Here is a 12,354-nt window from a genome sequence, read left to right as displayed (position 1 = left end):
TGTTGGTAGTGGGGAAGTCGGTTAAAAATTACAATGAACGGTAGCTCAATGTAACAAACGGGAAAAAACAACACAGCATTAAAATAAGAAAACAATTTTAATTTAATGAATAAAATACGCATAATGTAATGAGGCTCCGTTAACGACAAAAGCACATTTTATCTTGTTTGAGTATGGTTAGGCTATATGTTGTTTAATGATATTATTTCTATAAATAATTTTTAATAATTAAGATTCGTTAGGTATTTTACTAGCACTTTTTACTTCGTCTAACATTATTTATTTACATGTTGCTTACAAATTCTTTTAAAACTTCTGTTTTATTATTTAAAAAATGGCCCTCCTTTATTTAGTAAATCAATAGCTCATATTCCCATTGATCTCATCTTTTATTTATTTTTACTTATACAAAAATAACTATCGGTATTAAAAACGAAGACTTAAATAAAGAAGGGTAATAACACTCTCTTAGTGATACAAGGTATGTTCTGGAATTTAAAATTTAACCAATTATCAAAAAATATCATAAACTAGTTTTAACTTATATCATGCACAGTTATTTTATGATTAATAACTACTACTTAGACAAGCTTTTTCGTTATACAATACCTCAACTGTGATAGTATGCTATATAAACTTATTTATATCATTTATATTTATTGTTATATTTTCCTAGGTTAGTCTCACTTGTCTCTGTTACGTCCATATTTCTTGACTTAAACTTTTACTATTTATTCAATTACCGCATGTCTTGTATTATTTATGTCTTGTTACTCCTAGGTATAAGTAGTTTTTTTTTACTGTCTTAGAGCTTGCATGCATCCCTATTGTATTGTTCATCAGCTCATCATTGTTACTTAGTTTTAGTATTTAGTACTACTTTTGTAGTCTCACTATATTGTAATTCTTATTGTAAATTGGTGAAATCCGTTGGCAATAAATAAATAAATAAAGTGTACCTAAAATAAAGATCAGTTTAAACATTTACATGGTTTAACTTTTATCAAGTGATATTTTGAAAAAAGTCTGAGCCACAACAATATTTAAATGCTTTAAATAATTGCTTTAAGATAAAAACACGTGTAAAATCTTCAAACATAATACTACTAACTGTTGTAGGCACCTACAAATACATATAAATTCTATACAAAGATCGGTCACAGTATAATAATGCACTGAAAACTCACCCTTCACTGCAACCCTTGCCATGCAAACACGGGTAGCATCTCCAAACCTTGGCTGCATCTCGGTCCACCATCTCTGGAAAAAATGAGAATAATCGTCTCGACGACTTTAATTAAACACTTAGAATACCTGAGTCACGTGACCAGGTCAAATTGCAATCTAGGGTAAATAAAAGCAAACAATTTGACAAGAAAGTAAAATGAATGAAACCTACCCTTAAAAAGAAAACAGAAGACACATGACTGCTGGCCGTCGCGAGGTGGCGCCATCTTGGATGGAGACGGCGTGTCGTCATGGCAACCACCCTCTCGCGGACCAATCACAGAGCGCCTCGCACCCTCGCCCGCCGCCGCGGTCGCGTATGATTGGTGCAAATGAAAACTGATCCGGGATCGGTTTTTTCCGCCCACCCCGCGAAGGCTTGTTTAGAGGCTCAATTCTCGGAGTAACTTCGTTAGTCACTTTTCGTTTGCCGGTGCCTGACGCATTAACTAAGTACCAGTTTCGTCTAGGCTGCTGCTAAACTCATTTCGCTTATTTTATTAACTCCGGTTACCTAACACCTCGCGCCAATACTACAATTTAATAATCGTCACTTTTTTATTGATTCGACGCAAATCTAGTAAGACTGTTTTTGAAGACTTTTTCCTCGGACTGTGTCGCCGGTGTGGCGTTTCTCTAACGAAGTCATCTCGAGTTCTGTGTTGTGACTGGAATTCTTTATGTGCTCACTTTTGGACAGACCGACCATGGTAATTATTAGTGTGTCAAGACTTTAACCTAGTTCTAGAGTTTTGTTGTCAAATTGTGTACATTGAAGGACTGTGAACTCTTGTTATTCGTCATAGATTTCAAGATACTATCCTTATTACAGAGTGAATAGTTTTTACATTTCTTGCATTGTTTTCGTCCTCATTGTTTACATTAGATTATAGAACAGGCCTTAGAAATAATATACATTTAGATACATGATAATCAAAAGATTAAAACCATGTCACTACTTTACTTTAGTTTGAGGTTAAAATAATAACTGTTGGCTGCTGTCTTGAATTGACAGAAAACTAGAAGTTATCTTCATAAAGACATTTTAGTTAAAGTGAGGGAATAACCCTAAGAGACTCTCTGTAGAGGCTTTCCCGTGTTGAGCCAGTATCTCTGTTGTCCCAGTCGCCAAGTTGGATTTCAAGGTGTCCAGCTGTTCCGGAGGTGGGACGGGCCCAGAGCCCACCACCTCCACGGCGTCAACCGCCGCCAACGACGCCCAACAGTTCAACATCTTTCCCGCCATATTCTCCCGCCAGTTGAATTTCCACCATCAAAGTCCCCACGGGGGGAAGCTTATGGATGAGCTGAGGCCGAACCTCGGTCTTCTGGGCCTGGTGGACGACCACTCGCACTTCCATCATCACCACCACGACAAGAAGCCCGCCAAGACGGAGGCGCCGGACTTTGCCGCACTGTACGCTCTGCCTACAGGACTAGATGGTCAACAACACACTCCTCCTAGGTCCTCTCAGCTACCGGACCACACAGGTTAGTAACACACATTGAGTTGTAAAGGTATATAAATGTAATTGGTGTTTCCAATGTGGTGGATAGACGAAGAGGTAACCTAGACGATTACCTATCTATAAAATGTCACTGTAGTATACCACTAGGGCGCAGTTGGTAGTTGTTATAAGTCCACTATGGATAACCAAGTAAAATTCATCAACGATCTTTTGTTATTTGGTCAGACTCTGAGGTTGAATTTCAACAGCTAAAAATGAAGTCAAAAAACATTGGTCACTCGCAAGAAAAAATATTTATTTGTTTACCTATTTCATAGTTTGAAAAAGCTTATTCCAGTGGTTGGCACACAAACAGTACTTCGTTTATATGGTTTATTTAAGCAAAACTCAATCATACCTAAACATTATAATCCAAACGTGTTAAATATAAAAATACCCCCGCTGCAGCAAGCCTGCCGACTAAGCGAATTTCCATTTGCCTGGATTGATTTTAAATTCATTTATTAAACTAACATTTAAGTTTAACGAGTACCTAGGTTAGCTGCTACAGGTGCCTGATGTGAAATCTGTGTGTGCATACCATTAATTTAAGACCTCAATAATGAAAATCGGTCGGGTAGAAGAGCCAAACGAACTCGGGAAAACCCAAATTTAACTCTCGTAAGAAATACACGGGGAGACAATTTTGTTTATGGTTATGCCGAGTGGCAATGTAGATAAATATATGCCGATACTTGGTGTGAAGTCTGTGCGTGCACACCTTCAATTCGAGGCCTCAATCATGAAAATCGGTCGGATAGAAGAGCCAAACGAACTCGGAAAAGAAAAACCCAATCTTTTAATATATAAGATTTTTGTGGGCGAAGCCACGATGGGTTTGCTAGTAAACTATAAGTACAAAATCCAGATAAACTCAAACATATGTGACAGTAAGAACTGAATGTATGTTGGTAAATACCCCCACAAAAAGCAAGAAATAGTATATTTCATCCCTAGGGTGTAAAGTGGCTCTTTTTGACTGGAGTTCAAGTTTCACTGAAAATGAGCCAGGCTTGAAAAGACACTTTCTGCCCATGTGATGAACTAATTTTTTTCGTCATATTAGCTAATGAGGTAATATGACGAAAAAAACTAACTAATGAGTTAACAAACTAAGAAAGAAAATGAAAATAATTTTCATGTGAAGGCAACCTCTCAAAGCGAATTCAGTTTGTTTTCAATTCTCTGCCAATGTAAATAAGCAGCCGTTTAAAAAAAGTTATTTAATAATTTAGGAAATTACGATTGTGTTACTTTACTATAGATGTGTTGAACTTTTGGGGGAAAATGCAACAAAAATCTTAAAACCAATCTAATAATTAATCGATATATTATTTTGATTAATGCGAATGCTTATAATCGAAATTGACAACTGTTTACAAACCTGGCATTTACAGTACTCCTTAGGGACTATAAAGGCTTTTACGCCCAAGGGAGTAAAAATGCTACTTTAGACCCGCAACCACAGAAAACATACTACATGTTTTCTGTGCCGCAACGCACGTATTAAAAACGGCTGTTTTTGCTGCAGTATGACGTTAATATTATTAAATTTTATATTTGTCTTGTTTAACAGATTATTTTAACTTTTCAAATAATACTATTGCCTATGACATACTTATAAAACTTTATAATCCCCTCCTTAAACACACCTATCGAATCATATACCCTAGAATTCAACACGCACAGTAGGTTATCGTGACAAATATTGTATGAAAGGTTTGCCTAAAGGAAGTCAGTGGATATGGTTAAATGGATCAAGATAAGACGCACTTTAATAATTAACTGTAGATAACCATCAATTTCAGGCGTGAATCCCATTAATAGCGGTAAAACGTGGGTTACAATTGAGTAGGAATGAAATATAGTATTTAATTTAACATTTATTTCAATGCGCACAATCGTAAAACTTATGCCAATCATGCAATACATATACCGTTAAAGACACAATTATATACTAGCTGTTTTGGCGAAGACTGTAACTAAAATCTCCTTAAAAAGCAAAAATAAATCTAATTATTTCTCGAAGATTGAAGAAGATTGAGACTGTAATAAAAGTTGGAAAAAGCCTTACTTCTCATTCCGTAGATATAACATATACCTATCTTCTATCGCGAGATGCTGATACTAGATCAGGATTACTAAATTTTGATTATCATAAAAAAATAATACCCCCGCCGCAGCAATTTGAGTAAAATATTGATAGCTTAGTACAAAATAAATAAATTTGCCAAGTTTGATCAAAATATATCCATAAACAAGCAAACTACAACATTTGACAATATTCTCCATAAGAATAACATGGGAATTTTAAATTTACATTTTTTTTAATTTTCTCCGTTACTAACAATCGAACAAAAATACTTTTATATACTAAATTATTTGTTTTTTTAAGCTCTTTAAAAAGGTCTAAAGAAAAATCGGGAAATTTTGTGTTTTGAGGGTCAAAAGTGAGAAAACCTAATTTTTACCCCGTAAAGCCCCGTTTCCATGGTCCGATCGTGCTGGTTCGCGAACTCATTCAAGTTTATCCCGCTTTACACCTTTAAACCAAATTTCATCAAAATCGGACAAAAATTACTCAAGTTATCGCGTTCACGGACGTATACAGTATATATATATATATAAAAATTTGAACGAATGGTGTTTTTGGCCTCTGGGGACATCAAAATGAAAAAGTAAATCGGTTCCGGGTCTAGGTCTTACCGTGCCACCTACGGTAATAGCTACTTCCCTATAGGGAAATTCGCTAAAACTAAACCATCAATAGAAATACAAAATTGTTAACCATTTAGTCACCTTAATTGCAGTCAACAGTCTGATGCACAAACAAATCGTAATTACCAGTTAGGTTGTAAACATCAAGATCCAGCCTTATAACATTTATACACTTATTATTTATACACTTGAAATGTTTCAGCCTATGAATGTATTTTGTTTTCTTTTATACTGGTTATGTATTTTTGCATGTCATGTCTGCTTTATAATTTATTCTTATTGCTCATATTTATTACCTAATTATGCTATGTTCATAAAGTGATTAAATCCTATTAATGTATATTCTAATGTAAAAATAGTGTTACCGTTGAAAGAATAAATAAATAAATAAACATTAAAGGTCCGTCGTGCAAAATACGTTGTGTCCATCAATCTCTATAATAACAGTTATAAAAATCGATAGCCTTGCCATATGGTATTCTATCGGGTACTGTTTGCTTTTGGGTACTGTCAAAATACGAGTACGATTTGCCTGTACTGTCGAATACTGGTATTGTTTGCTTACTGTTACTGATAAATACGGATACTGTTGGTCCTATCTTTTTGGATTTTTTAGTAAGTAGATCTGATAAAATTGGTTCTAAAACATCGATTCAAGATATAACGACCACTAGAGATTGGTGAGAATTGTACCCAGGTCTGAAATACTAAACTTCGCAAAATAAGCGATATATCAGATGCGTCCCACTATTCTACTACCAAATATTTAATATCAAATTACATACATATCAGTTTAAAGTTGTGGATTAAATTCGCACAGTAAAACCGTTAAGCTTCGTCGGTACACCATTATCACTTTGCATTGTAGAGGGATGTCATTGAATCATCTAAATATCTAGACAGTTTTTTTTTCATTTATATTCAAATCTAGCTTAGTTCAACAATTACCGAATTTTTTGTCTAGCCTTTCCTCACTTAGAGAGCAGTGCAAGATTTTTACAAACCAATTTGAGAGTAATTTTAATGAAGAACGGACTACATTGTAATAATGACCCTTGTATGACAACACAAATTGTATAAAGTTAGAGAACAACCCGTCCTTGAACCATATAATCAAACAGTATTAATATAGAGTATGTATCGGTTGCTAAAAGGTAAAACAAACTGGTGGCATCACTTCTTAAATGATGATAATGTAGATTCTTTTCTTTAATTTGGACTCAAGTCGTATTAGTAATTTGCCATAAAGTGCCATATAAATAAGTAGTAGTAGTTTCTCATCAGTCCAGCCTTAAACAGCCTAACATCATATTCGATAAAAAATTACTCTATATAGTAATTTGTACAATAAGCGTTGAAACGGCAAGCAGTTCGGAAACAGTTCAAGTTTTCCAAGACAATCTAGTATGGTTATTACTACACGATACACTATTGTAACATCTATTTCTCTCAAATATGTCCACAGCACTACTAGCCAGTGGTCAAACTCATCGCCCAAGTTTCATTATCATGAAAATGTATTCTTTCACTACGTAAAACAATACAAATTATCTTTATTCTACTAACGTCCACAATAAACAAGCGACAATGTTTATTTGGCCAAGTAACGTGGAGCGACAAGTTTATTATGTGTAGACACTTTGAAATGCAGATGCGGCGCTTGCTATGGAAATGGCTGCATAAGAAGTGGGACAACCTCATAAACCTAATGAGATCCCAGCATTGAGACGGTCTCAGGTCTCATAATCAGGTTCAGTATTCAAATGAGATTCACGAGGGCTAATGAGATTTTCATCTCCAACACCTTGATGTCTGGGCCATTCACAGATCCCATTCATAGAGTTGTACTACGGTCATTCAGGCGGATCGTTGACGTAGGTGACGTGTTTGAGTGTGGTTTATTGTTTGGGTAGTTTTAAATTTACTTTTTATCCAAGGTGTGATTAGTTCTGGAGTTCATTGAGGGTTAATGTAAAAACTTTCGCAGCAACGTATTTCTTTGGTGTTTCTATTGTTACGTGACCAAAGTTGGATAGGGATGGATCCTATGTGTATCTCAACTTAAAAGCGAATGAATGAATTTTGAATACGTAGTGTTGGGTAGTTGAGTAAAAAGTAACATCAGCTAAGCCAAGGTATGTTTGGAACTGTCTCTAATTTGCATCAACATTTTCAAAATACTAACTTATGAAATTAATAAATTGGGATTTGTTGTTTACATATTTGAACTAAAACTCAGCATGAACCTTTTTCTCATTAAAATCCTAATTAAATTACATTTTGAACGATTTTCGACTCAAAATCCATAGAAAAAATAAAAAAATTGAAGAAAGTTTTTGAAGATAAACAACACTATTTTTGTTGTTTTATATCTGTCTACAATACTACATTTTATACGATCATAGTTTAATTGTACAGATGTGTTTAGTAAGCACTCCTGTAAAATCTTCTACTGACTATAGATTTCTGCATACACGAAAATAAATTGTGAAATTTTAGAGAAATATTGAAGTTAACAAAAGCTGCTTGCTGCTTTGCATTTTAGAGGACACCGATGTAATAGTGGTTTGTATTAGCTACATTAGTTAAAAGTTTCTTATACAGTATATGCATTTGTTTACATTAAAACTATATGGTAGCTAAGGTATCAAAAGGAATTTTCGAGTAAATATATTACATACTGTCTTGATTCGGTTTAACGCGATTTTTTTTTTACTTTATTAGGAGGGGAAATCTAAATAAAGTATTGATTATAAATAAGAACCATTCTTTATCAATCGCGAGGAATCAACTTAAGTATTTTAAAAGCATTTTAGTGATGTACATAGACCAACTTAAAAATGAGAAAATGCGTATTACGCGAGGAAAATTCTTTTCGTTCAATATTTCTCTATATATACACAACCCTTAAGTAGGCATTTCAAGGCACATGCTTTATTACGAACGATCAGATTTTAACCTGCAAAGTCAATTGTGCCAGTTACTTAAGGTTGTCATTTTAATCATGTCAAAATGGGTGCCTTCATGTGTCTATCAACTATAATAATATAGAAACCTCCACAATCTTTAAGAAGGTTATTTAACTGCATTGATAGGACATTTACCAATGTCAATGATTGAACTCATGCAGGTGTATTCGGGACCAAGATTGCCCGTGTATTAGGTGGGGTTGCGCGTGCGGTGGTTGTAGGTTTCCGATGGTCCACCACCAATTTCCTGCCAAACCCCGCAGCCAAAACTATCATCCCGCCTCTATCATTGGCATCGGTTTTATCACTAGGATTAGTTGGCAAACCGAAATATGCTGTGGTGTTTGGAATGTACGGGTGATTTGTGTTACTTATGGAGGCATTGTAAAACAGACTAGCGATGATGTATGCCTAAACACCCCTAAAATTTGGTTTAGTTCTCTGAATTGAAAATCCTTTATTTAATATGTCACTGCATTTTTATTTTTTAAATGTATTGTTTTAAATTCATCCGCTTTGGAAAAACAAGAATATTGAATAAGTACATGGATGTAAGAAAGTGAATTTTACAGTTATTTACGTCTTAATCTAGGTCTGGTTTAAAATAAAACAGTTCAGTTAAGAAGTCAATTGTTTTTTTGCGTATTTTAACCCAAACATGAGCGAAGGATGAGTGATTCTTGATTTACTTTGGACCCTTAAATTTGATTTCCCATGTACCCCATTTAAACGATTCTTCCGTGTGTACATAGATCATTAAAAAAATTGTATTCAAGTCATTTTAAGGAAAATTCAAGTTAAGGAAAACATAACCAAAGGAAAACCTCTAATTATAAAAAAAAAAAAAAAACTATAAAACTATTGGTAGATTACTGAGCAAAAAGGCCATAACGGGTTATGTGTTGTTATTGATGTATTGGCCGATTCGAACAAAATTCGTACAATTTATATTCTCTTATGTGTATTTACAATGGTGGTTGTAAAATTGTTATTTCTTTTTAAATATGTAGTTTTTTTTCATTTTATCATACAAACTCTACTCTTATAGTTAAATACTACTCTGATTACTAATGTTTGTTTCGTCTGTGTTTTCATTGCAGCAATTTAACCATGTTATATTTGTTGTTTTTGTCGTTGGTTATTTCAGACGCTAAGTGTTTGAAAGGCAAAAATAAAAACGAAAACATATATTTTTATTTTAAATTGGTTAATACTTAATAAACCATAAACAAATTCGATCCCAAGTCAAGTAGGACGCAATGCAAGTATATGAATAAGTTTTAGTTGACACCGAAAGATCTATTCACAAAACTAAAACTAGTAGATAACAGACATTTATGTTTAGGCATTACAGTAACAACTATAACACCCCTTTAAATAAGGTTTTAAGAATACTAACTACTACACCTAAAATAAAAAGAAACATCCACAAATATTTTGCGTCAGACACGGAGATGACCTGTTACATCGATCAAACACTTCTAAAACTATTTTGGTTGTTGAGCGACAAAAGGGCCGTCGAGACTATAATAGGGGCGAGCGGCTCTCGTGTTAGATGAGGCGAATGTATAATTAATTCACCAGGGGATGATGACAGGGTGAGGGGAGGGGGGAGGTCTTGGCGCCTCGGGTGAACATCTGTCATCTCGTCAAACAAGTGAACATTGAACACTTGTAGTGTTGTAATGATGTCATTTGGTCTCAACAATCTGTCTGACTGAGATTGAAGAGTGACACTCATAGTCTTGGCAAGAAGAATGGTTGGAAATGAAACACTTGAAAATCTCTAAATGTTTATGGATAGCAAAGGTTGGTAGTGTTACAGCTATGAAGGTGTAAATATGTTTATGGCTGAGATTGGTTTTGAAATGTAACAATCCTGGAAGTCTTTGTAAAAAAAAGGTTGAAAGCGTTTCAACCAAGAGAGTATTTTGAAGTTTTTGGATGAGATCAATTTGAAAGTGTAACTCAAACTAGATAGATTGACAAGAAAGATTGGAAGTATTAGAATGCTAAAAGTATCGAGATTTATGGCTGTGATTGGTTTGGTGGAGTAACACTCCTAGAAGTCTTGGCAAAAAAACGATATGTGTTACAACCACAAGTGTACCCATGGATCCGAGATTGATTTAAATGTTTAAAACCACTAGTTTTTTTTTTTTTTTTTTAAGAAGTGTTGGACGTGTTACAATCTTGAAATTCTTCAATCGCTCTTGTCTTGAAAAAGTTGGTTACACAACACGAATAGTTTCCACATCACTAGTATGCAAGTTTTAAGTGTTACAATTCTGAACGCATTCATGTGGTTGTAAATCACCCACCGTGTTATAAAGGTTGGAAGTTTTAAAATATAGAATTTCTCCATATGCCTGTGACTTACAAGAATGCTGAGATAGGTTAAAAATGTTGGTATCCAGAAAGCATATATATGTTTTATATGCTATATTTTGTTTTGGAGTTGCACAATAAATCATTGTGGATGTTGCGTCAGCTATTCTAAACGCATCTCCTTCGTTAACGAAGGAAATTAACGACCATTAAGTTCGTTTGTTTAAGAAAATTGACGAGGACTTATAAATACCAAAAATTTTAACCATTGCATCCTTTAAACTCAAGTTGAAATAAAATTATCTCACTATATAGCCAATCACATTTTTAAATAACTGAGTTAATCAAAGTTACGAACTTATTTTTTTCTAAATTAATATATATAAAAAAACTAAAAGATTCCACATCCTTTGAGATTAACGCACACCGTTCCCTTTTCCCTCTCAATACTGTCTGCTTGTTTCAAACACAACAGACCACAAAGAATCAAACAGCTCTCGACTTTAATCCACCAATTTGGAGACAAAATCACAAAATCAGCTGCCTTTGTTAGGGAAGCTCAAAGCAACAATAGGCGGTATTTAAAAGGGGTCGGGGCAGGTGACCCAGGGTAGTAATTAGCCCACAATGGGACCCCCACTCTATTATAGTGACATAATGCTCGCCCTTGTATGGATTATATCTTTCATGAAATAACATTTAGCCTCCCCCCTCACCCCCGCTTGTCGAGAGTTTGTGACATCCTGGTGTGTGTTTGTGTGTGTACAGTGATGTGAGTGTGTGTGTGCGGACAAATTGATATTTCCAACAACCCCTCCCCCCTTTGGTTGACAGGTGTCATGTTTGAGCTGGTGCAGATGGTTTCCACATTTGATGGACTGTAGGGATAGTTGGTACTAACAGATTGTCATTGTGATAATCAATACGAAATTGTTTAGTTATATTTTTGAGATAATATTAGTTAAGGATTATGAAATAAGATCTATGAAAGCTGGGAGATCTTATTGTATTCGATCGAGCATTTTTAAATGTTGATGCTATAAAACATATTTAATTCAAAAATCTAATATTTTTCAATCATTTAAAGACATGTCATTGCCAAGTCAATTACAAAGTTGACTGTTTTTGATGGTTATTACATATTGTTTTCAAACGCGAATTCTTATAAAAATATACTCTCTCACATCGGATTGAAGTGAAATGGCACACTAGTAAGACCTTTAAGACATTAGAGTATACTTTTCATAACAAGGGAGTTTTGACGTTGGAGATAGCGTAACAAGTTCACATTGTATAGAAAGGTTGCCTAAATCCATTGCTATAAAAATAATTCCCAAAGCGAAAACGCTAACCTTACTGGACTAAAAAAAAAAACTTCATTATAAGCTCATTACATAATTCCCGACAAAAAACAGAACACAAACTTAATATAACATTAACAGTTGACCGTATCGAATTGTTTAAAGTATGATTGCGAGACTTATAAAATTATGCAAGTTTAAAGTTGGAAGTATACCTTATGAATTTAAACTTTACATTTCTATGCACGAAACATTGATGTTGCATATATTGTTACTGTAAAACAATAAACACTCATTATTAAT

At 34.3% G+C, this 12,354-nt stretch overlaps 1 protein-coding gene across 1 annotated transcript in view; it reads left to right on the top strand.

Moving 5' to 3' along the window:
• Nucleotides 1–1,423: 1,423 nt before the first annotated feature.
• The window catches only part of LOC128985007 (homeobox protein unc-42-like), a 40,778-nt gene continuing 29,847 nt past the window's right edge, over nt 1,424–12,354 (top strand). Inside the window, exons 1-2 of the mRNA XM_054404381.1 lie at nt 1,424–1,544; nt 2,353–2,718. Of these exons, the coding sequence (XP_054260356.1) occupies nt 1,424–1,544; nt 2,353–2,718 (487 nt within the window). The remainder of the gene's footprint in view (nt 1,545–2,352; nt 2,719–12,354) is intronic.

The sequence above is a fragment of the Macrosteles quadrilineatus genome, unplaced genomic scaffold, assembly GCF_028750875.1.
Source record: "Macrosteles quadrilineatus isolate MER2022 unplaced genomic scaffold, UCM_ALF_1.0 Scaffold_2__2_contigs__length_208266976, whole genome shotgun sequence".
NCBI classification, from domain to species: domain Eukaryota; kingdom Metazoa; phylum Arthropoda; class Insecta; order Hemiptera; family Cicadellidae; genus Macrosteles; species Macrosteles quadrilineatus.
The sequence above is the reverse complement of the archived record's forward strand: the minus strand, read 5'-3'. Positions and strand labels throughout refer to the sequence as shown.